This window comes from Syngnathoides biaculeatus, chromosome 7, assembly GCF_019802595.1.
Source record: "Syngnathoides biaculeatus isolate LvHL_M chromosome 7, ASM1980259v1, whole genome shotgun sequence".
NCBI classification, from domain to species: domain Eukaryota; kingdom Metazoa; phylum Chordata; class Actinopteri; order Syngnathiformes; family Syngnathidae; genus Syngnathoides; species Syngnathoides biaculeatus.
In genome coordinates this window covers 10,898,666-10,922,743 of record NC_084646.1, presented here as the reverse complement: position 1 = coordinate 10,922,743, position 24,078 = coordinate 10,898,666, and the positions used below count along the sequence as shown (strand labels likewise).

Sequence of the window (24,078 nt, the reverse complement as noted above, 5' to 3'; positions counted from 1 at the left end):
TCAGGCTTACGGGGTCGGTCGGAGACACGGGTTCACCGTCAGAGATACGGGAGTGCCGGAACGGGGCGCGAGATGCGACGATCTGGCGGAGGACCGGTCGTCCCCGGGGTCCAATATAAGATACGGGAGTGCCGGAACGGGGCGCGAGATGCGACGATCTGGCGGAGGACCGGTCGTCCCCGGGGTCCAATATAAGATACGGGAGTGCCGCAACGGGGCACGACGATCTGGCGGAGGACCGGTCGTCCCCGGGGTCCAATATAAGATACGGGAGTGCCGCAACGGGGCGCGAGATGCGACGATCTGGCGGAGGACCGGTCGTCCCCGGGGTCCAATATAAGATACGGGAGTGCCGCAACGGGGCGCGAGATGCGACGATCTGGCGGAGGAGGACCGGTCGTCCCCGGGGTCCAATATAAGATACGGGAGTGCCGCAACGGGGCGCGAGATGCGACGATCTGGCGGAGGACCGGTCGTCCCCGGGGTCCAATATAAGATACGGGAGTGCCGGAACGGGGCGCGAGATGCGACGATCTGGCGGAGGACCGGTCGTCCCCGGGGTCCAATATAAGATACGGGAGTGCCGCAACGGGGCGCGAGATGCGACGATCTGGCGGAGGACCGGTCGTCCCCGGGGTCCAATATAAGATACGGGAGTGCCGCAACGGGGCGCGAGATGCGACGATCTGGCGGAGGACCGGTCGTCCCCGGGGTCCAATATAAGATACGGGAGTGCCGCAACGGGGCGCGAGATGCGACGATCTGGCGGAGGACCGGTCGTCCCCGGGGTCCAATATATACACAGGGGTTCATCAGATCATATGAGCCCAATCAGCTGGCCACGCCCAGCCAGGACTGGAAGGCAGGGACATGACAACCTGTGACATTAACGGGTTTTGAAACCCTAACCCTGGTTCCAAGACCTGACCACCGTCTCTAACGCTCACCTTGCCTTGAAACCCTAATCCAGACTCGAGTTCCTAACTTAAAATCATGCCCTTTGAACCCATTCTTCAAACCCAAATTTGAAAAGTGGCCCCTAACCCTTTTCTTAAAACCCGAATTCCAAACCTTGAACCCGAACGTGACACCCTACTTTGAAATGTTAACATTATATTCCTACCCCACCTTGAAACCTTAATTCTGGCCCGAAACCTTAACCCCGACCGACCATGTCTTCAAATCAATAATTTGAATTCCATTTTTGTGTGTCGGATGTGATTTGCCACCATGAGGAAAAAAAACAAAAACATCCGCCGGCTTTGCTTTTCCTTTTTGGGTCCCGTTCGTCTCTTTGAACGGCATCACGTGACCGGGCCGGGTTGTTTTTTTTTTTTTTTTTTTTCGGCGGAGCGGAGGATTGTGCGTGTTTGAAGACGGCACTTTAATGAATAATTGAGAGCACGTTCGCCTGTCAGCGCGTCACAGGGCATCTTTGATTCAAACACTCGGGGACGTCCCTTTCCTCCGAACATCCTCGCGGCCCCCCCGCCGTCACTTCACATCCTGATAAAAACAACACCGAGAAAAAAACGGCGAAGATGAGAGCGGAAACGCTTCGCCGGGAAGACGCCGCGAGGATCAGACCGGGACGCTCGTGTTGAGAAGCGGCTTCATTAGCGAGACGCCCAAAAACAACAACACAAATTACAAACACAACATCAATAAGAACACACACACACACACACACAAAACAACAACAACAACAACAACGAGATGGTGTAAAATGTCAATAAACAATGATTTGCAAATTGTTTTCGAGTAATATTCAGTTGAATACGCCAGCAAAAAAAAAAAAAAAAAAAAAAAAAAAAAGATATTCCACGTTCAAACTGCTAAACTTGATTCGTTTTTGAACGCCTGCAACGGCTTCCCACAGAGCTGGAACGGAGGCAAACGGGGGGAAAGGGGGGAAAAAAACCGAAAACCGTCATCCGGGAACGTGCGGCGGGGGAATCGTGTTGACGTCGTGATCGGGGAGGAAAGGAGCAAACCCGAAAGGCCGTTGAAAAGGGGCCGCAAATGACGGCATTCTCCTTTCATTGACGTTTGACGCGATATCCCAAACTCACGGCAAATTATCGGGGTTGCAAAACAGCAATCAACAGAATTTGAAAGATCTCCTGAATGCAAACTTCAAAAACTGCTAATCTAAAAATCCCAAACCTGGTTTGAAATCCCAACCCTTTGATTTTAAAACCAAACTTTGAAACAATCTCCCAATTTTCAAACCGTCATTTCAAACCCTAATTGAAAATACGAGCCCAGGCCCCAAACCCATAATCTGCAACTCCAAATCCTGGTTGAGGCCCGAACCTGGTCTGAAACCCTGCCGGATTTAAAATCCTAATGTGACACAATGATCCAGTTTGGAAACCAGAATTGGAACCACGAATCCATCTTTGACATCATTTGTTGTATTCATTCTGAAAGCATTTTTTGAAGCGCCAGCCCAGACTTGGGCACGTTCTGAACGTCCCAACGATTTATTAATTGCCGCTTGTGCGTTTCAAACGGGAATGTTTATCGGCGGAGCACTCCCCCCTGGTGGCCGACTCCCGCGGGGGCGACGTTCCGCGTTCAAAATCCACGAAAGCGTGTTGACACGACACTAATCTCAAAGCCTGATTTATGATGAATTATGCAAACGCGCGCACTTATCGCTTGGGGGCGGGGGGGGGAGGGGGGGGGGGATGAATAATACAATGATGCATCTGCGCCACTAACCAAGGCGGCTCGCTACCCCAATTTGACAGGCGAACCCAGGCTTGAAAACCCGACCGACCCTGCCGTGACTGGACTCGCGGTGGCGGAGGATCAGATTCAGATTCTGATTCGGTGGTGCCTCGAGAACACTCCGAATCGGAACCAGCTTTAATGGCCACCATTAATCGGTTCCAGAGTCACAAAAAAAAAGGATTGTTAAAAAAAACATTTCGGAATCTGCAGAACTGTAATTATACCGTCGACGTTAAGAATAAAATGATTTCATCCTTGAAAGCCCATTGACATTTTGCGCGCCGTGGCCACCTGGGGGCAGTATAACACAGATTTACGCGGTGTTGTCGCAACGCACTCATGTTTTGTTTTTCTTTGCGTTATGGAGTATGGTTAGATTATCTGTGATAGATAACACGGATGTTATTTGTTTGCACGTCCATGGCATTTGTTAGCTTACTTAAGGCGAACACGCAAAGCGTAAATGTCTTTCTTTTAGCATTTAGCTTGACAGAAAACGTCAACGGCAATCAGGAATTGCTCCCTATCGTCAGCGATTGCGACCCGCGACCTCCCGATGCGCGTGAACGTAAAACGAGGCCAGACACATCTCCGTCCATCCCTTTCGCAGGAAGTCGTCCGTGGCTTTGAACGCAACCGAAAGCAAACACGCGAGACGGCCCGGCGTCGGGTCGGCTTCCCTCATTCGTCTCCCGCCGCTGATGGATCGCGTCGTAAACAAGAGGCCTTAATGAAATCGTTCATCGGCAGCTGACGGGCCGGCGGGGACCGCCGTCTAATGCGCCGATTCATTATGCAAATGACGGCGCCGGCGGCCATTACGCGGCCGCGCTGATTGCATTACGGCGGCGAAATAATTGAGACGCGGCGAGAGCGAGATGCCGCCGGTCGGCTGAAGGATGTCGCCCGGAACCACGCCACACACGCGGGAACGTCGCAGACACCGACGACGCGGCGCCCAACGCTTTCGTCCTCACGCTTCGCGCTGATCTCGGCGAATCTTCCGAGCGCGGGACCGCGTGGTGCCGCGACATGCCGGGCGGCGTTAAGCGCTACTGGAAGACGATCATTAGCAGCAGAAGGAGAAGAAGAAGAAGCGGAGAAGGTCGACGACGCGGCCTCTCCACCAGCTGCCTCTCTCAAGAAAAACATTTTGTACATCTTTGTCTCCTTCAAAAGATCTCACGGGACGCACGTCAATCTGAAGCCGTCACTTTACTGTAGCGTCTTTTGCTCGCTTTTGTCGAATTCGAGGTTTAGAATTACTGATGCGATCGATGCTAATTGTAGCTAACCACGCTACATGTCAGCATTACGCTAAAGGACATTTGTTGGTACTGAGAGGCCCCGTAGCTCAGTGGTTCGAGCCCAGGGGTTGTGGGTTCGTATCCCGCCGGGGCCTCCGCTCCCTGAGAAGGGTTGCGTCAGGAAGGGCATCCGGCGTAAAAATTGTGCCAAACGTATATGTGCGTCCATCTGAGATGATACGCTGTGGCGACCCCGAAAGGGACAAGCCGAAAGAAACACACACACATTTGTTGGTACTGGATGTACTTTGGTTATGTCGGTCTTACAGTAAACTCACGACTTGCAAGTTTTTCGAGATACAAGTTGGCGTCCGGCTGACTTTGCTGCGCTTTGACTTGCTAGCAGAAATTTGACGTGAACAATAATTCAATGTTTGTCACCCATTGCAGAGGATAAAGAATACGTGATATCAAAGTGCGTCGTAAGTAAAGTAAATACTTGTTGCTATTCGTCGTTGGCACTTCCCCATTGTGTGCTCGCATCAAGCTCAACGCAGGTTCCGAAGACAAAATTGTAGTTGTGCAGTGCGCAATTTTTGGCGGGTCTCAGATTTATTCGTGAGGACATCCTTAGAAAAAGGAGAAAATCCCCGACAAATTGAACAAACAAGAATCCAGTTGCCTCAATTCAGTCTTTGACAAAGAATTTGCACAAACATCAAGAAAAGGTCACTTTTAGCAAGTTTCTTCTTTTTGGGAATTGAAATTGTGACATTAGCTTCAATCACTTGTCAGAATTTTGGGTATAAATACACGAGCGTTTCTCAAACCTCGTCGAGTTTATTTGCGCAAATGTCAGAGAATGACGACATCCCACAATAACTCTAATCTAGAAATGAGTGTCAGCTAATATTTTATGCGGGTGTAAAAAATAAAAAAAAAGTCAGCCTGAAAAACAAAAATGATGCACGAGCCGTGGCCCATTTTCTCTCCGTTTGCGTCTTTCTTGCCGGAAAGAACGGAAAAGAAAGTCGAGCTCAACGTTTGGTCTGGTTTGGATTTCTGGCACACGCTTTTAAGCGCCACTTTGAAAACGGGGACAGACTCAACGGAAACCGGCCTCAAGAAGTCCGGCCAGAGACCTTCAAGAGGCGCACCGAATCCACCGACCCCAAAGCGTCACATCGAGGTCACGGCGCAAACGTTGGCCCGCGGCGGCGTCAAATGATTTGGGACTTTACAAGGGGGGGGGGGGTGCAGTGGGAAGGCGTGTTGGTGGAACCCGGGAGCTCTTTGGAGTATTTCCTCCACGGGTCGAGGTCAGCGGTCGACGGCGCGACGCTTGCCCCTCCTGAGACGCCGGACGGTGGACCGGAATTTCCCGGAAGCCGTCTTGAAGTCCTTCTCCGCGGCTTCGCCGAACTCCTCCCACGCCCCGGTTTTTGCCTCAGTGACCACCCAAGCCGGATTCCGCTTTGGCCAGCCGGTACCCGTCGGCTGCCTCGGCAAAAATGCCCGCTAGGGCTCCTTCTTCAGTTTGACGGCATTCCTCACTTTTGGTGTCCACCAACGCGTTCGGGGGTTGCCGCCACGACAGGAACCCATCACCTTACGGCCACAGCGCCGGTCGGCCATCTCAGAAATGGAGGCGTGGAACATTGTCCGCTCGGACTCAATTTCCCTCGCCTCCCCCGGAATTGCAAACAGAAATGTTCACTAAACTTAAAAGTCAAAATTGGCTTTGATGCCGACTACCAATCCCAGCAACCATACTGTTCAGTTTTCAATGAAGCTGTTGCAGGTATTAAGGAATTCTGGAGCTGTGTAAGTGGCGCCATCAGGCACTAAAAGGCTCTTCAATGTCAAAACTGCGAATCAGTCACTACAGAAGCAACGAGCGTAAAGTTTGCCGTCCGTTGCCTCCCTCGCGGCCGACGTCAGCATCTCAATTTGCGCGCGTCTTTGCGTTTAACGAGGCGCGGCGGGACGCTCGAACGGAGGCGCCGATTCCCGCCGGTTCGGGCGCCTCCCGTCCGTTTAATTCGGTGGAATGGCTTCGAGTCAAACGAGGACGACGGCGTTTGAAGGAAGCGCAATTAGCGCCATCCGAGCGGCTTCGGTTGCGCTCGTCCTTTGATGGGAGTCCCGTAAACGTCGTTGAGGGCGTGCACGCGCGACTCCCCAGAGTGTCCCTGCCATCCCGTTTATCGGCGCATTTATTTTTACCTTTCTAATTAGCTGCAGCGGAAAGTGTTCCTGCGCTCCACCTTGATTAACAAGCGCCGCGTGTGCACACAACCAGCCTGGGACGATGCAGGAACAGGAACAAAGCGACCTCACGAGCACATTCTTAACGTACAAATTCTTTTACTTTATTCGTGAGCACTCCCCTCCCCGCCTCCTTTTTTTTTTTTTGGGGGGGGGGGGGGACAATGGCGTTAGAGTGGTTTAGCTAATTTCGGCCTTAGGTAATGCGTTAAAGGCCGTTCCTGTTCCTGCGGCATCCCGACCATAGAATTAATTAGCCCGCTACTGAAGTCTACGTGGGATGTAGCGCTTAAAAGTAGCGTTCAGACGGCGGCAAAGTCAGCGGACGGGGGGAGGCATTATTACGTGGCTCATTAGCTTAGCATCATGCGCACAGGGATGGAGTTAAGCGAGCAGAAGGCTTCCTTTATCCTCGCGACTTTGACGTTTAGGCTTTTATGTCGACACTTGGGCTAACGAGCGACACTCCAATTATGGTGTCAACGCGTGCGATATTTATTCCCTGGGATGAAGATTGGGCCGCCTGATGGGGTTTTGTTCAAGCGCTCGGAGCAAAAACGGAGACTTGGCCGCGTGTCAGCTTTGAGATGGTGAGCTCGTCCGTCCGTCCGTCCGTCCATCCATCCATTTTCTGTGGCGCTTGTCCTCACAAGGGTCGCTGGAGTGCTGGAGCCTAAATGTGCCGACAGTTGCTCGCGCCAGCTTTAGCAACTAAATCCCGCCTTCAACCGGCTCTTTCTTCTCTTTGTTTTATCTATAGTTGCAAAGCCAAAGCAGGTCACTTTGACGTCGGACTTTTGTTGTTTTCCAGTGAACCTAATGATGAATTTTTAGACGAGGAATCAAAGAGAAATTTCCGTTTTCAATGATCCTAATGAGGCTTGTGTGATGTTTCCTAAAATATTTTGTTTTGTTTCATTGAAAACCAAAAATGTTCTGCGATGTTTACTAAACGTGAGCAATGAGGATGATGGAAATCGGGAAGTTTGTCTTACTAAAAACAATCCTGCGGCTCACCGGAGCCAAAATTGATTCAGTGACTAAAAACATACGCAGAAATGCGTCACGTCTACCGATGCGCAACTTTGATATCGCGCATGTCAGTTTAATGACCGATTTTCTTTCTTTTTTTCTTTCTCTCTGATGTCCCGCCGTTGAACGCACATTTGCAGAGGTGAGACGCCACACGAGCCGCCAAATTCTGCTGGCAACAAGTCCCCCGAAAAGAATACAAAATTATGCAATAAAATAAGAGGATGGCTACGTTTGAAGGCACAAAAGCACTGCGGGGATTTTCAAGGTCTCGTCTAATCCGACCGAGACGGTAAATTCGAAAAGTCGGCAGCAGGGGAGGAACAAAAAGCGGAACGACAACAAGACTCAGAAGAAGTAACGTGATGAGTATATATTTGATATGAATATGATTCTGATTGGGGCAGCACGGCGGAGCGTTGGCCTCACAGTTGCGAGGACCGGGGTTCGGCTTTTCTCCGGGTGGGCACTCCGCTTTCCTCCCACATCCCAAAAACACGCAACATTCATTGGACGCTCGAAATTGCCCCGTCGGTGTGACCGTGAGTGTGATTGGTTGTTTGTTTCCATGTGCCTCGTGATTGGCTGGTACCCAGTTCGGGTTGTACCCCGCCTCCTGCCCGTTGACAGCCGGGATCGGCTACCGCACTCCCTGCGACACTCGTGAGGATAAGCGGCGAAGAAAATGGATGGATAGTTACTAACTCGTGGTTTGACGTTCATGAGCGAAAGGGAAAACTCCGGCTCACGGACACGCCCCCCTGAAAAAGGTAGCACATCGTCTTCCGCCCCCCGGTGGGCAGTCGGCCTCCCCAGACTCACTGGTGCCGTAGCGGCACCCACGCCTGACTTTCCCGCCCAGTGATGGTGTCGATATGGGCCAATCGACTGACCGGTGACCAGTTAAGGGTTGGGGTCTACACTTTTGCCCCGAAGTAGCCGGAACAGGCTCACGCGCTCCGCTGAGCCTTTTGAGGCTAAGCGGCTTGGAGAACAGACGGACGGACGGACGGACGGACGGATGTCCTCCCTCCGCTACTCAAGAGCACAGAGCAGTGCTGCTGGCTGACGGCAAGTTCAACAGTGACACCTACTGGCTTCTTGGGGAACTGCAAATTAAGTCAAGCTCACACCAGCCAGAAGTCTCCCTTTTTTTTTCTTTTTTTTTTTTTTTTTTGACACTGGGAACCGAAGCTCCCCGACGTGGAGAAGCGGGATGGATTTCTGGGGCTCGAAGAGTCGTCCTGGTCGAAGGCTCATCAAGCGGAAATGAAAATCTGGAAAGTCTTTCAAGGTCAAGGGCACCACCACGTCCAACCGACCTCACATTCCGCCAGGTGGTGGTAACGCCGACACGCAAAGAACAGATTTGGCCATTAGAGATGCATCATGGATACGACGTGCGTGACAGAGTCAAACCCGTTGACTGTTCCCAGCTCAAAGAACTTGACTGGACTTCAAGAAAAACCTCAGAAATTTGGGGAAAAAAACCCTTGAAAACGGACTTTCTGGACATTTCAAACCTTGGATAATGGAGGAAACGATAATAACGTTTGTTTGACGGAGGAGGACCTTTAAAGTCGTTCAAAAGGACGGCAGACAAAAAAATGGGCCACGCTGGGTGTGGCAGTGCTGAGATTCGATGAGCTTGTGCATGCGTGCGCTTCCCCCCTTGCAGAACCGGTTTTCAAGCCCCGACACACAAACACTCATCGCCTCATTTTCCCGGTGCCACTCTGTGAAAGTTCAACGCAACGCTTCGTCATTCTCCATAAGCATATCAGCTAATTTCGCGACATCAATGAGTCCAAATGTAAATTTACTTCATTTTTCCGTATGGTTCATAATGTTGTAAGCGGCCAAGCTTGTGTTCCGACGTCGCAGTCGTCGCACTTTTTCCTCTTTCGCGTCACTGTTAGCATTCAATCGCTCGTCATATTAGAGTTATATAATTACGTAGTATTTAGTATTTCCATGACGGACCGTGGCGGTTTTTTCGGGACTCGCACTCAAGACACACCCGTGGAGGAGGAAAAATTCAGCAGGTACCAAGGCCACACCCCGACTATGCTCGGAATTGTTCTAATTACAAAATACCTGTATAACTGAAGTCATTAAATGTGTCACTTTCACATGATCCAATATGAAGCCTTATGAATGCATATTTGTAAAAACAATGCCAACGTTTGGAGAAAAAAAAAAAAAACATTCTCCTCGGCTCGTGAAAGGAATCGTTTTGACGGGCAACTTCTGTTGGGCGTGGTCCCGAGTCGTCTAAAACTTTCATCCAAACTCAGCTCTTAAATCTGAAGTCATCGTCTTGTGAGTCAACTGGACGTGACTCATAGACTTAAGTCCTTGTTTATGCTCTCAAGTCACGGCAACACCAAAACCTGCTCCCGCGGGTTAGGGTGCCCTCTCTGGGTCCCAAGCAGAGGAGTGCAAGTATCTCGGGGTCTTGCTCACAATTGAGGGGGGAATGGAGCGGGAAACCGACAGGCGAGTTCGGTGCTCCGTCCTCGTCCTGAGGTTTCAGTGTGTCTTGGTGAAGAAGGTGCTGAGCTGCAAACCCAAGCTCTCGATCTCTGTTCCTACCCTCACCTCGTGACCGAAAGAACAGGATCACGGATACAAGGGGCAGAATCCGGCTTCTCCCTGAGACGACGGATGAGAGGCTCGGTCGTCCGCAAAACCGCTGCTCCTCCGTATCGAGAGGAGCCAGATGAGGTGGCTCGGCCATCTGGTTCGGGTGCCTCCCCAGGTGAGGCGTTCTTGGCACGTTCCACCACGAGGAGGCCCCGGGTATGACCCAAGACACACCAGAGAGAGACTGTATTGCCGAGCTGATCTGGGAAGACCTTGGGATCCTCCCAGAAGACCTGGACCAGGTCTGGGCTTTCCTGCTTAAGCACCCACCCCCGCAACCTGACCTCGGATAAGCCGAAGACAACAGGATCACGGCTAGAAGGGGCAGAATCTGGCCTCTCCCTGAGACAACAGATGAGAGGCTCGGTCGTCCGCAAAACCGCTGCTCCTCCGTATCGAGAGGAGCCAGATGAGGTGGCTCGGCCATCTGGTTCGGGTGCCTCCCCCGGCGAGGCGTTCTGGGCACGTTCCACCACGAGGAGGCCCCGGGTAGACCCAAGACACACCAGAGAGACTGTACTGCCGAGCTAACCTGGGAAGACCTTGGGATCCTCCCAGAAGACCTGGACCAGGTCTGGGCTTTCCTGCTTAAGCAGCCACCCCCGCGACCCGACCTCGGATAAGCCGAAGACAACGGATGGATACAAACGTGCTTGCAGCGATTTAAACAAAGATTTTATGTATTTTCCCAAATATTGATGCCAATATTTTCCCCATTTACTCCAAATGAATATTGATTGCAAGTATGGGTTATTTGCCTCCTGATAACATCTTGATCTGTCTCGAGGAAAAAAAACCAAGAAAACTTGAAAATCTGTGATATAGCGACGGCCAAACACTTGTGAGCCATTTTTAAAGGTGACAGACTGCCATGTTCTTCTGATATTTTCCAAACTTTGACCACGACGCAAGAGCGAGGCTTCGGTGAAACCGAGCCGATGACGCAGCAGCTGACAAGCAAACCGGCCCGACCGCCGAGGCGCCGAGGTTGTTTGTTTTCAGCGGAAGCCGAGCGCTGAGCGGCGGCCGCCTCCTTCTGCCGGAACTAACTCACCACCCACGTGACTTAGTCGGCGAGTTAGTGAGTTAGAAAGTCAGTCAGTTCCTCACCCTCTCTGGGCGCGGCGCTCCCCTCGGCAGTTTTGGGGCGAGACTTCGGAATGTCGGGAGGTCCTTCGGCAGACGGTGACGTTTCGCTTCCGACGTGATACCAAGTCAACAAACAAACGGAAAGAAAAATGAGAAGAGATGAAAAAGGATGTGGAGTAGCTGATGCGCTACAAACATATTTTGCATGTACTACATTAAAAATGACGTATTGTAAAGTAGATGTAACTTATAATAAACGTTTGTATGAGACATTATAGGTGTACAAACATTAAATAGTGCACTCGTACATTATAGATGTATGCACGTGATTTGAATTTGCTCAATTACAGGTGTTACATGAAATATGATGTAAAGGTCCAAAGTTTGGATATGGTTTTGATTCAAAAGCACGAGAAAATGTTTTGACTCGTCGTGTATGTACATACATGAAATATGATGTGGTATAATACAGTATGTAATCATTAAATTCATGTTTTAAATAAAAATGGAAGATTACAATAAGTGAGTGTGGTCAATTAAAGCTGCATAAATAATAAATGTGTAAATATTTTACATTAAAAGTGTATGGATGTTGAATAGGTATGTGAATATTGATGCGTTCACAGTCTATCGATATACATTAGAGTAAATATACAACAAATTGATTAAAATATGTTATATTAAGGATAAAATGGGCATTAAGTATGATATAAATATGTTTGTTTTCAATTGACTTGACCAGTTTTATCTGCCAGTGCTTGCTGCGGACAAATTTGTTGTTGACGGTAAAATATTTGGCAAATGTCATATCTGTGCGTGGCATCCCGAGGTTCTGCACGAGCGCATTCAATTAAAAAACATTTTTGAAAATGGTGCGACCAAATTTCGTGAGGAGTCCTGGCAAGGAGTCGCCGAGGAAGTGCAAACAGACTTCGCTTTGCTCTTGACTTTGGAGAGAAAAATTGCAGATTGTGTACGTTTGGGCCTTTGCAGAGTACAATTGCCTTGCTTATTATTACGTTATTACATTGTCTTAACTGAACACACGCTTCTTTTTTTTTTTTTTTTTTGGTAAGATTTTAAAATAAATGTACAGTGTTTCCATTTATTTATTGAAATATAATTGTATTTATTGACGTCACTGCAAGTGTACTTTGGTCACATTTTTCGGTCCCCACGGGGGCGGAAAAAGCAAACAAAGTGCGCGTTGTGTATCGCGCAGCAAGCGCAGTAACAAAACGGAATCTCAAAAGAAAATGATATTTACGATCGTCAACAACGAGCGGCAGGACCGACGCGTTCGCTGTGCGCCGTGAGGCGAAATATTTCCGTCATCTTTCTCACGGACACACACTGACTAACCTGTCAGTGCCTGCCGGGTGTGTGCGCGGGGAGACGGCGACGGACTCCTCCCCCTTTATAAATAAGCCCCCGCCCTTGCCGGGTCACCTCACATTATCGGGAGGCGACGCGGGCTTCGTTTCATGGACCGCAGCCATGATTAGAACCTTTGTGTCGCTGCTCTTAGCTGTAAGTACAAACTTTGATGACGTCTTTTAGACATTTCGACAGTCGTTCGCCGTCGCAGGAAAGCCGTCTGGACTTTTGGAATGTGAAATTCGAACCCCCTCGGCTAAATAATTGTGAATGCGTAAGGTTACTTGAGTGCGTGAATGTGCTCTTGGACACTTTGCGTAAACACCTGCTGTAGATTGTTGCTATGGGGACGCAAGTGTGGGTTGAAATGGTCGAAGATGTTGGTGAAAAAGCAGAATTGGTGTAAAATGACGGTCAAGGTGGAGTTCAACGCCATTGCGGCTATAATTGAGTTGTGGATGGCATAACATGTTTGTGGAATGTCAGTAAGTGATGTAAAATAGAGGTTGAATGATGGATGGGCTGGGGAAAAACTGGAAAATGTTCAAATGGAGTCGAGTAAAACGTTGGTCGAGATCTGTTTAGTGGTGTGAAATGTAAATTAAAGTAAAAGCGTGTCCAATAATCATCAAAACGCAACAATGGGTGTCAAATTGGAACTCAACGGTTGTAAGATTGTGTGAGCTCGTCCAAAATGTTGGTTAAAATGTCGTAAAATGGGATCAATACGGGCACAACGTTAGCTAAGCTTGAGGAAAATGATGAAGACTTTTGGGTCAAAATGTCCCGAAGTGTCAAAATAAGTGACCCGAGAGAACATTTTTTTCTAGGTCGTTTAGATAAGCGCGTCGTGGTGAAAAGTTACATCGAGTGCTCGTACTTGACAGACGATATCAAAATCGGATGCCGATGTACGGCGGGTACAAGTTTTGACATGGAACGATAACCGTGCCACGTATGGCCATATTTCAGCTGTCTACATTTGAAGATAAAATGACGTTTAGCAGTGTGGTACACGTACTCCGAGTTCGGTTTCCTCGGTCTGGCGGCATAACGTGTGACAATTTCCCTTTGAAATGTTGTTCGGGTGATTATTGGTCCTTTCGGAAGAGGTTAGGGTGACGTTAGGGTAAGGGTGGGGTTACCATTAGGGTCTCCCAGAAAGGTTTGGGGCCGAGTTTGGGGTTTTCGGGCAGGGTCGGCGTCATCGCCCACTCGGGGGGGGGGGTCATGCTGCATTTAGGGCACACGTCGGATGTCCGGATTTGCATCCACACCGAACGTGAAGAAGAAGCTTCATGCTAACACAAAATGGTGGCTCAGGTTGAAATTTTCCAACTCGAGCAAGTTTGAAGTATTTACATCTTAACCGGGCACAAATTAGCGTCAATTGGTGGATTTGCATGAACTTTACTGTAGAGTTCAGTTCTCCTCTGCTGCGTAGGCGCCATTCAAACAGTGTTTGAGTTAGGATTAAGGTAAGGACGCTTCGGGAAGGTTGGGCCCGACTGGAGTGCTTTAGGGGGTTAGGCTCACTTGGAATGGCGGAGGCTGAGCATTGCGTTAAGGTTCGGGCTCTGCAACTAGTTTAAGTTTAAGTTTAAGTGTTGGGGTCCAGAGCTTAGTTTCCGGTCAGGGTGAGGCTGGGGTTACGATCCAGGATAGTTCTGCCTTCGCGTTTGGATGACACGGGGCATACGGGCCTCTCGGAATCATTTAGTGGTACGCGTACCGGCTCTCGAGATACTTCAGGGCTAAGTTAGATCCTCTTCACTTCACAATTTTGACCTTGATCTTGCTGGCTAATGCTAATCGGTGTCTTGTGTCACCACCAGGGTGAAGACGTATGGGCAGCAATGCCCTCTGGGACAACTTTCTTCATGCCGATTCTGTACATTCTTAGCAAGCTGCCTGTGCCGACTTGATCGTTTTGGCAGCGGCAGCGTACGCGACCACGCCCGCTCCTGCGCGCTCGTCCTCCCCATTGCTCACTTGCACGGAGTTCAGTCTGCGGGTGTGGCGCTTAGGCAGCCGAGTAGCAAGGGTGCGCCGGACGCTCCTTTCTTGGTTCGTCTGTGTCTTGACAGAACGCGGAAGGACCGACATCGTCACCGTGGGCAAGGGTGTTTGGATCTTTGGGAAAGGATTGATGCGAGGGAGTAAGGGATAGGGTTTTAGATTCTGGTTGTTTGGATGTCACTGTTAGGTGAGGGTTAGCGTGTAAAGCTGTGGGAGTGAGATGTTAGGATCGTAATATGCTGAGGTTAGCGCCTTCAGGTTTTAGTGTTGGGTTTCTGAAAATAGCCCCTGAGCACGTTAAGGTTTTAAGACCTTATAGTTGGTATGGTATAGCTAGGATATCAGGGTTAGGAGGCTAGTCTAGGATTTGAGGGTGTTGGGATGTGAGAACGTGAGTGTGTCAGCATACAGATGTTGGGACATCAGTATATTTGGTTGTTGGGGTTAGAAAGTTAGCAAGTTCCGATCAAGGATTTAGGTTCAGGGTGATAGAAAGTTTGGCTTTGGGTGAGGATGGGAGGACGAGGATGTTCACGATGGCTCGAGGTGTTTGAATGCTAGCGTGTCGGGTTAGGCCCTTCAGGTGTTAGGATGTCTAGATCTCAGGCTTGGGGTGTTAGGTGTGAAGGTTTTAGGAGGTTAAGAAGTGTTAGCACATTCCGGTGAATATGTTAGAGCGGAAGAGTTTTAGACTACTACCAAGTTGAGGTGTTTGCATATTAGGATGTGAGAGTTTTAGGCCACTAGGAAGTACGCTTGACAAGAGCAAGGTCGGGCGGCCTGCGCGACTACGCAAAGTCCGCCGCCCTGCAGACAGCATGACAGCCTCAAATTTCAGTTGTACGCCCGACAGGTTTGTCTGCATTCAGCAGCTGACGAGTGCCCGCAGACGTTAGTCAGAAAGCGTTCGAGACAAAAACCTCAAGCACCTCGGAAGGCACAGGAGACAAAAGGCAGCAAGAATAGTCAGTTTTGGTACCAAGCGACCGGACAGGTATCCACAAATGCTGGATCATATCGACATAAATAAATCTGTACATGCACTTGCCAATGCAACAAAGGGAGTAGCAAGAAAATATGAAGCGACTGTTGTTAATAAATACCATGCATGGAAAGTAGTTGTGACCACAAAAAAAGCGCGAGACCAGTCAACTAGTCAAAGCGAGTACACGGTACGTGCAATGAGTGTGAAAAAAATAAATAAAAAACAGCAAGACACGATCTTATATATAGAAAGTGAATCGACATGAGTGCAGAAATACGACGCATCAATGCAGTGACTGTAGTTCGACACGTGACCAAAATAGTCAGTAGCGCTCAATGAAACGACGCCACATCGATTCAGAAATATGACAAAAGCGTGAACGTGAATTTTCTTCTTCAGCTCCAGACCGTTGCCCCGGTGGACGGTGACAATGTCCTGTCCAGACAAAAGAGGCACTGGGTCCCACCGCCCAGACCTCTCAAGGAAAACACGGACTACTCCAACGAAGAATACGTGGCCAAAGTGAGTAACGCTGGGGTGCTGTACGGTACCGGGCCTCGTTAGGGATTTGCTTTGGCTCCCCCATGTGGCCCAATTCCACACGGAAGCAAAAATCTCGAAATCCCTTTCTGAACTGTGCATTTCAGATCCACTCGGACTTCGACGACGGCAAGGGTAACCTGGCGTACTCCCTGGAGGGCGTGGGCGCCAACCAGTACCCCTTCCACCTGTTCGTGGTGGACCCCAGAACGGGGTACATCAAGCTGACCAAAATGCTCGACAGGGAGGAGTACAGCATGTACAACGTGAGTTAACCAAGGCCAATCGGAATCCGCATTTGAAAGGCCGATCAGGGTTCTCGGTTGCAGGGCCCGATCAAGGTCCTCATCTTAAGGGCCGGCGTAGTAGCCATCAAAAGCCGACGACCAGATCCACACCACCCTTGAAACGCTACACCTAACCCAAATTTTAAACTGGAATCCAGGTTTAAATCCCTAATTTAAAAAAAAAAAAAAAAAAAAAGAAAAACACTTCCCCTTGGTCCTTATCCCAAAACCAGATTTGAAATCCTCACTTGAAACGACACCCCTGTTTTGAAACCCAAATTCCTCTCAATTTTGAACTTTTTAAAAAAAAAAAAAAAACACACAAAAATACAATTGTTGATATATTTACAGCCTGGTTCAAATCGAGTACCTTGATAGGAAAGTCCTTTCCGTGCTTTCAGCTGTCGGGCGTGGCGACCTACACGGACGGCCGGCAGGCGGAGAAAAACATCGACATCCGCTTCCGTGTGGTGGATGAGAACGACAACTCTCCGATCTTCGACGTCATCCCGGCCGGCGCGGTATTTGAGCGCAGCAGCGTAGGTCAGCGGACGGGTAGCTCCCGGGGGCGGGGGGGGCGGGCGTTTGGTTCCGCTCGGTCCGAAAAAGGCCCGTCTTCTCTACCGCAGGGACGTCCGTCATGAAGATCACGGCGACTGACGCCGACGAGCCCGGAAATCCCAACTCGCAGATCGCGTACACCCTGGTCGCTCAGGAACCGGCGGACGACATGTTCTACATGGAGAGCGACGGCACCGTCTACGTCAAAAGGAGCAACTTGGACAGAGAGGTGCACCCCCCAAGATGACTTGAAACCACTAATGGACTCCCACCCCTGATTCGGAGCAATCCCGCAAGGTCCCGGTGCGAGTACCTTGGCTTTTTTCCAACGATGCCATTGGATCTTTCAGAAATCCGAGCAGTACACGCTTACGGTGAAAGGTCAGGACCTCAACGGCGCGCCAGGCGGGAACAGCGCCACCGGCACCGCGGTGGTGAAACTGCACGATGTCAACGACAACCTCCCCACCCTGGAACACAGCAAGGTACATGTGTACGCAATAGAACAGTGGCTTGAAAACGTCTGATTTAATCATTTCACGTTATAAATAACCAAGTCCCGTGTTATTAATGAACGTCCTGCGTGATTTGGTCAAAACCCGTTGGGAAGCAAGGCTCCGTGTCATATTGAACCCTGTCCCACGTAATTAGAACGTGCCTCGTGTCTGTCAGTCACGCCTCGTAATTCAATCGTGCCTCATTCTTTAATCGTTCAGTCCGATTGTCCCGTGTTATTCCGTCATGTCCGGTATTATTATTAAATAATGGCCCATATTTTGCAGTACGAGGGCAACGTTCTGGAAAACACGCAGGGAGTGGAGGTCATGCGGATCAAAGCTGAAGACTTGGACCTGGTGGACACGGAAAACTGGCAAAGTGTCTTTAAGATCGTCAAGGGCAACGAGGCCCAGTACTTCAGCATGATCACCGACTCGAAGACCAACGAGGGCGTACTCATGCTCGATAAGGTACGCGCCGTCGAGCAAGGTTTTGAGCGAGTGAGAGCCGAATAACCTCGGAACATTCCAGAAAGGTACACAAATCCTGGCTGTGTCTTTCAGCAGCGTGAGGTATCCACAGAAAGTTAAAGGTGAAGCATGAATGCCCCTGCTAATACTTTGCTGGAACTGTACTTGATTTTAATTGTCAGTATCCGCAGTCGTGGAAACCCTGATTCAGACTCCCGTTGGAAACCCTACGCTCAGGATCGATTGCCCAGTTTTGAACTTTTCATTGAATCGCTCCCTGTAGCTGAAAACCGAATCCTTGTTTGAAACTGAAACCGCCACTCGGGCCTGAAGCTCTGATTAGAAATCCTAAAGCTGGTTTTGAAGGACAGAAAACCTAACCCTGGCTTTAATGTTCATTCGAAACCTGAACCTTATCATGATTATTTGAAGAAGCGGTACATGAAAGCACATTTTCCCTTTTACAGGCTGTGGATTATGAGGATGTGAAAAACCTGGACCTGGGAATCGTCGTGCTGAACACGGCTCCGCCTTTTGACCCATCCAATCCACCCACAGCGAGCATAGGTTTTGGTGGAGGAGGAGGAGGAGGAGGGGGAGGCGGTGGGGGAGGAGGAGGAGGAGGCGGGGGAGGAGGAGGTGGAGGTGGAGGAGGCGGCGGAGGCGGTGGAGGAAGTAGCACGAGTTGGTTAGAAGGTTTCACCACCGGCATGACGAGTACGTCTGGAGGAGTGAGTTGGAAAGGGACCACGTACAAAACCTATCCCATCAAAATTAATGTCAAGAACCAGCGTGAGGGTCCGCACTTTGACCCCAAAGTCAAAGTGATCAGTATGTCGGAGGGAGGCAGCTCCACATTCAACATGAACAACATCATCACTCGCTACGCAGCGCTGGACGGCGACACCGGCAAACCGGCCGAAAACGTCAGGTGAGCCTCCACCCCGCTGGTTCATGACCCCGTTTAATTGCCTCAAAAATATTTCCTGAATCATCTACGTAAAAATCACCGAAAGTACACTCACCCGACTTCGGCGTACGCAATGTGGGTTCAGTGAAACTGTGAATGTAGTTTGCCTTGCGACCAAAGTCTGTTGGGTTAGTCTTCAGACCGCGTCGACCCTGAACAGGATGAGCTGTTGAGAAAATGCACTGATGGACAGATTAAATTACATTTAATGAGATACCTTCCATAATAAGAGATGTGATGAGATTGAGGGGCCTATCTCACTGTTGGAGACCTTGCCGTGACTCAGGAAACCCAAATATTGCGAGAACGTCTCACTGATACCAATTTGCCTGGGAAGTCGTTGCGACGTCTCCGCCGCACGGCTGCAAAGTAGCGGAGGAGTCTCTGCGACGTCTTCGCAGTTTCCATGGGATCCAGCTTGTCTCGGAGATGTCATCGAGACCTCACTAAGATATCTTCCCAGTTGTGGACAGAATTAGCCTCCACGGTCCCAGAAAGATGCCGGAGATAGGAGAGAGTCTCTAAAAGGTCTCAGAAAAAAAAATGGAACATTTCAGCGACTCTCCGGCAACGCAGCGAGACACCATGAGATGTCGCGAAAACTGCTCAGATACCGGAGTCGCAATCAAGACGGCAAGTAGTCTCCAGGCCAGTGAGCTCGGCCCTTTAGAATTGTTCACACATTTCGGTTAGATTAGGTACGTGCCTTGGCTGGGTAAAGGTTGGGAAAGACTCGCCTACATATTGCCGTTGAGGTTTTCCCTCAGAGCCGAATCAGGCTGAGTGTCCGCACTGTGTTGCAGGTATGTTAAAGGTTTGGATCCTGACAACTGGCTCACCATTGACCCGAAGACCGCAGATATCAGACTGAACAAGATGCCTGACCGAGAGTCCACTTTGTTGGTGAATGGGACCTACTACGCCAAAGTCCTCTGCATTTCTGAAGGTAGACAACCACAAACGTGTCTTGTACCTATTTTTAGTCGCGCTTACACGGTTGTGTGTCTTTATCTGGTATTAGCATAGCATCCGTAGCAGAAAAAGACACCAACCCTTAGCGGCCTATTTCCCCACAAACAGATGCGCCATCAACCACCGCCACCGGGACCGTGGCCATCCAGGTGGAAGACTTCAACGACCACTGTCCCACACTGACCAGCACGCGCCAGACTCTTTGCATTCCCGACGACGCCGTCATTGTCACTGCCGTCGATGAAGATGACTTCCCCAACGGGGCTCCTTTCACCTTTGAAATCATCCCAGAGGGCACAAAGGGAAAATGGCAGGTGGAGCATCTCAATGGTGAGGAGACAAAAGTCTGCTTGTAATCTCAGAGAGCTTTTTTAAATCTTCGGGCCAAACCTCATGGATGAACGTACGCGGGCAGATACTTCAGCCATTCTGAGGGCTCAGGACTCCTTATGGCCTGGTCTCCACGAGGTGGAATTATTGGTGAAAGACGAGCAGGGGGTGGCGTGCCCCGAGCCCCAGAAGGTGACGGTCCCGGTGTGCACCTGCGAGGACGGAGTGATTTGCGGAAGCCGAGGTGGAAGAGGTCAGCCCGACAAGAGTTCCGTGTTAGGACCCGCGGGCATCGGACTGCTGCTACTGGGTCTGCTGCTGCTGCTGCGTAAGTGAGCCGTCCTGGTTTAGTTGAGGGCAGGACCCAAGCCGTAAGCTGTTCAGCGTGTGATTAGGAGCTCACCACCACTCAGTAGGACATCAAATCAATGCTCAACCGTCTTGCCATACCAACCTGTTAGTTTGATCAACTCTGGATAACAAAAAGAACTTCTTGCTCCTCCAGTTCTCCTTCTCCTGTTGCTCTTCTGCCAATGTGGTGCCGCTGCAGGCCTACCGGGAAAATTTACCGATCTGCCATTTGACACCAAATCACACCTCATTAATTATCGCACCGAGGGCCAAGGAGAGAACACGGTGTGTACCGGGAAACGTTGTGACTTATGTTACTTCTGGAAGAAATGTTCTGACAAGGTTTGAACTGTTGTAGGAGGTGCCGCTCATGACAATGCCGACACAAGTGGACACCGTCGACGTCTCGAAAAACGACGGCGGATTGTTCACCTCCGTGGATACGATGAACAGGACCGGCTTTCACGACGAGTTCTTGGGTGTCAAAAGAGATACCGTGATCGGAACGAGGAATAATCAAAGGTTTTACTCGCAGTTCCAAAGAGAGTCAGGAGCAGCTTACGACGACATTGGCCTGCCACAACATATCCTCGCACAGTACTATGCTCAGGTGTGGACTTGTCCCGGTCAGAGTTGTCGAAAATACTCACACTGTACTTAGCGCAGATACTTACATAGCCAGGAGAGCAAAAACTCTGGTAAAAGTCGAAGAACCTGATTTAAACTTCTCAAGTGAAAAAAAGTCAGATAGTAGAAATGAAAGTATTTGCATTTGTCAGTTCCCACCACTGCTTTCAATGTTTGCTATAAATTGCGATCAAAACGCACCTTGTCTCTCAACAGAAGTTGAGCAGCGGAGGAGAGGACCTGGCAGTGAAGGACGCCCTCTTGGTGTACGACAACGAGGGCCAAGGCTCCTTGGCCGGCTCTGTGGGCTGCTGCAGCCTCCTGGAGAATGACAACGACCTGCAGTTCCTCGACGATCTCGGCCCCAAGTTCAAGACCCTGGCGGAGGTGTGCGGCGGCAGGAAGATCCAGTCAGATGTTCCCCCACCGCCCGTAAAGGCCGCGATTGAACCGATGCCCGAACTGCCCATGCCCAAACTGCCACCAGTTCTCCCCAAAGTAGACCAGACTGTGACTCAAGTGGTGAAAGAAAACACGACTACGCGGAAACAAGGGAGGGCCGCAGTGATCGAAGGGGTGGAAAACCCAGGCCAAATGTTCCTGCTCCAGCAGCAGCAGCAGCCGGTCTACTACACCGCCGCCGCCCCTGTGTTGCAACCAATGCAGTATGTGGTCCAGCCGCAAGTCCAAAACACCATGCTCCTGGCTGAGGCCCCAGCTACAAACCTCCAGGGCATGATGGTGGCGGCTCCGCAGGGCATGCTAGTGCAAGGACAAACAGTGGTGTCCAGTGGACAAAGCCAAGCCCCCGGTGTGGTGCTGCTTTCCGGCACCCCAGGATCACCTACGCAAGGCATGATAGTCCAAGGACAGACGATGGTATCCGGTGGACCAGCCCAGGGCCCTGGGCTGGTGCTGGTAACTGGTACCCCGGGGTCATCCACACAAGGCACATTAGTCCAAGGAAAAGTAGTTTCTGGGAAAAAAGCCCAAGGTCCTGGGCTGATGCTGGTGACTGGCACTCATGCAGGAACATTACCAAGTGTGACAATTAAGGGAAAATCCTCAGTAGCCAGCGGACAAGTCCAAGTCCAAGTCCCCCAGAGCGCTACTGGCAACCTGATCAACGCTGGGACCCTCTCAAGCTCCCAGACCATCATAGGGAACAGCGCCCCCGCAGGGAAAGTGTTGAGGACGAGCCAGACATCCATCAAACAAGGGGGGATCCGACTCCCAGACCTCGGCTTGCCCCAGATGAGCAACATCTCTGGAGTTCAGAGCGCCGCGATGACGTCGTCCGCCACCGGCATAAGTAGAGTACCGACATACCGCAAGGTGGTGGTACAGGAAGAGAAGCTCACTGAACTGTGACACGGGGGAAATGACTCTTGAAAGCAACTTCCGTCAAGGCGCTTCGTCAAGTATTTCCGTGTCGTGACGGTTTTATGGGTGGTGGATGTTCTGCAACAGCCTTACTTTGGAGCGAAGCTACATGTGACTGCACGTTCACGCTATGCGACGCTCGTTCTTGAGCAGCCTCAGTAGAATGCGGAGACCTCAGCGGAGCCTCCGCGGAGATCCCACGTGGGTTGGCCCAGAAATGGACACCACGCTGTTCTTGTTCCAGCACGTTCCTCTGGTCAGCTCAGGGATCTCCTCGATGGATATGTCGACTCGGCATTCACGTTTCTGCGGGGAACCAACAAACAAAACTCCTTGCTCGCACTCAAAACCAACCTAATCGACGGTCTAAGCTTCTGGTTTTCCCAACTTTGTTGATTTTTGTGGACTTTCTGGAGCAAAATTTTGCAACACTTTGACCATCACGTCTACAGGAAGTCCACCTGCTCGGGTGGGGACGCTTTCTTTACTTTTCGAGTGAGACATATTATGCATTTTCAGTTCGTTCCCGTGTGTCTGAACACCACCAAGGCGACAAGCCTTTGCCAAAATACCCCCAAATTATTTCTTGTCTCGTTGACATTTGCCTCTTTCGAGGGGGGGGGGGGGGGGGCGGCCCTGAATGGTGCACGCCAGCCACTGCTCTCCCCGGTACGGATTTTTGGACACAAAAAAAAAAAAAAAACAACATATTTTTCTTGCCTTCCTCTAGCACTTGGTGCGCAGATCCGCGTAAGCGGCTTACGAAACGGACACGTTGACAAAGGGCAAAAAAAAAACGGTCGGGGACTTTGTATTCAGGGTTTGGTCTTTCTGTAATCTGAAGACTGGAAATATTCCGACGACAGGTGAGCAAACTCGGCTGTGGATGTACAGCGTGTGGGTGGAAGGATGCTTACGGATGTGTATTGCACCGGGGGGGGGGAGGATCCAGCCATCCATTTTCCAAGCTGCTTATCCTCACAAGGTTTTTCATATGTCAGGGGAAGGTTTTGGGTTTGTTTTTTGTTTTTTTTTTGTTCACAGAAGTTTTTTCTTTTTGAATGATTTGAAGATGTTTTTCTATTGCTCAATAAAAAGAGGCGGCGGGCGGCGAGATTCAAACGTGTTGCTGGTTCTTGAGGCCCGTTAAGAGGGGACAACCGCTTTCACTGGTCTCGGATGTGTCTAATTGCAGTTTAGCCGCAGGAGACTTCTTCATACACAGTTGCATTAAAAAATAATAACAGTAATAATACATTTGAAAGATTAAAACATTTTTGAAGATGAAATCAAAGTGTGATTCATCTTCAACAGCATAATTACATTATTTTAATAAATCAAAAATAAAGTCAAACAAAGTAAAGAAAAAAAACAACCTGGATATCGGGGAAAAATGAAATAAAACCAAATATTAATGTTAAAAAAAATGAAACTAAAAAGATACATTGATGTATTTTTAAATACCAATATATATTAGGTACATACAATATATGTGTATAATGTAAATGTGTACTAACAAAATAAAAATAAATAAAAGGAAATTTAATTAAAAAAACTGATTAAAATGAAAGCAAAAATCACATGAAAATACATACTGCAAGCATGCAAATTAATTAGAAAAAAGATTAGAAAAAGTTAAATAAAATCAAAACAAAATAAAACAAAAACAAATTGGAGATTCAGAAGA

General features: G+C 49.6%; 1 protein-coding gene and 1 long non-coding RNA gene across 2 annotated transcripts; one reads left to right on the top strand and one right to left on the bottom strand.

Moving 5' to 3' along the window:
- The first annotated feature begins 12,490 nt into the window (after positions 1-12,490).
- Positions 12,491-22,396, top strand: LOC133503520 (desmoglein-2.1-like). Its single transcript, XM_061825226.1, has 14 exons — positions 12,491-12,551; positions 15,802-15,924; positions 16,050-16,208; positions 16,631-16,772; positions 16,859-17,019; positions 17,141-17,275; positions 17,573-17,758; positions 18,226-18,689; positions 19,532-19,674; positions 19,809-20,030; positions 20,116-20,358; positions 20,536-20,666; positions 20,740-20,991; positions 21,225-22,396. The coding sequence occupies exons 1-14, from the start codon at positions 12,519-12,521 to the stop codon at positions 22,377-22,379; spliced, it is 3,549 nt and encodes a 1,182-aa protein (XP_061681210.1). The 5' UTR covers positions 12,491-12,518; the 3' UTR covers positions 22,380-22,396.
- On the bottom strand, positions 16,827-19,586 carry LOC133503523 (uncharacterized). The gene is made up of 4 exons (XR_009795754.1): positions 18,946-19,586; positions 18,784-18,880; positions 17,104-17,260; positions 16,827-16,964 (listed from the first exon to the last, which is right to left on the bottom strand). It is a non-coding gene; the product is annotated as an uncharacterized LOC133503523 (long non-coding RNA).
- Positions 22,397-24,078: the final 1,682 nt, after the last annotated feature.

What these genes read in the sequence shown, in the direction of transcription:
- LOC133503520 (XM_061825226.1), top strand. Translation starts at nt 12,519, where the DNA reads ATGATTAGAACCTTTGTGTCGCTGCTCTTAGCT. An exon ending in GCAGGTGGAGCATCTCAATG is followed by an intron (nt 20,031 to 20,115) that starts GTGAGGAGACAA and finishes GTACGCGGGCAG; the next exon opens with ATACTTCAGCCATTCTGAGG. An exon ending in AGGGCCAAGGAGAGAACACG is followed by an intron (nt 20,667 to 20,739) that starts GTGTGTACCGGG and finishes GAACTGTTGTAG; the next exon opens with GAGGTGCCGCTCATGACAAT.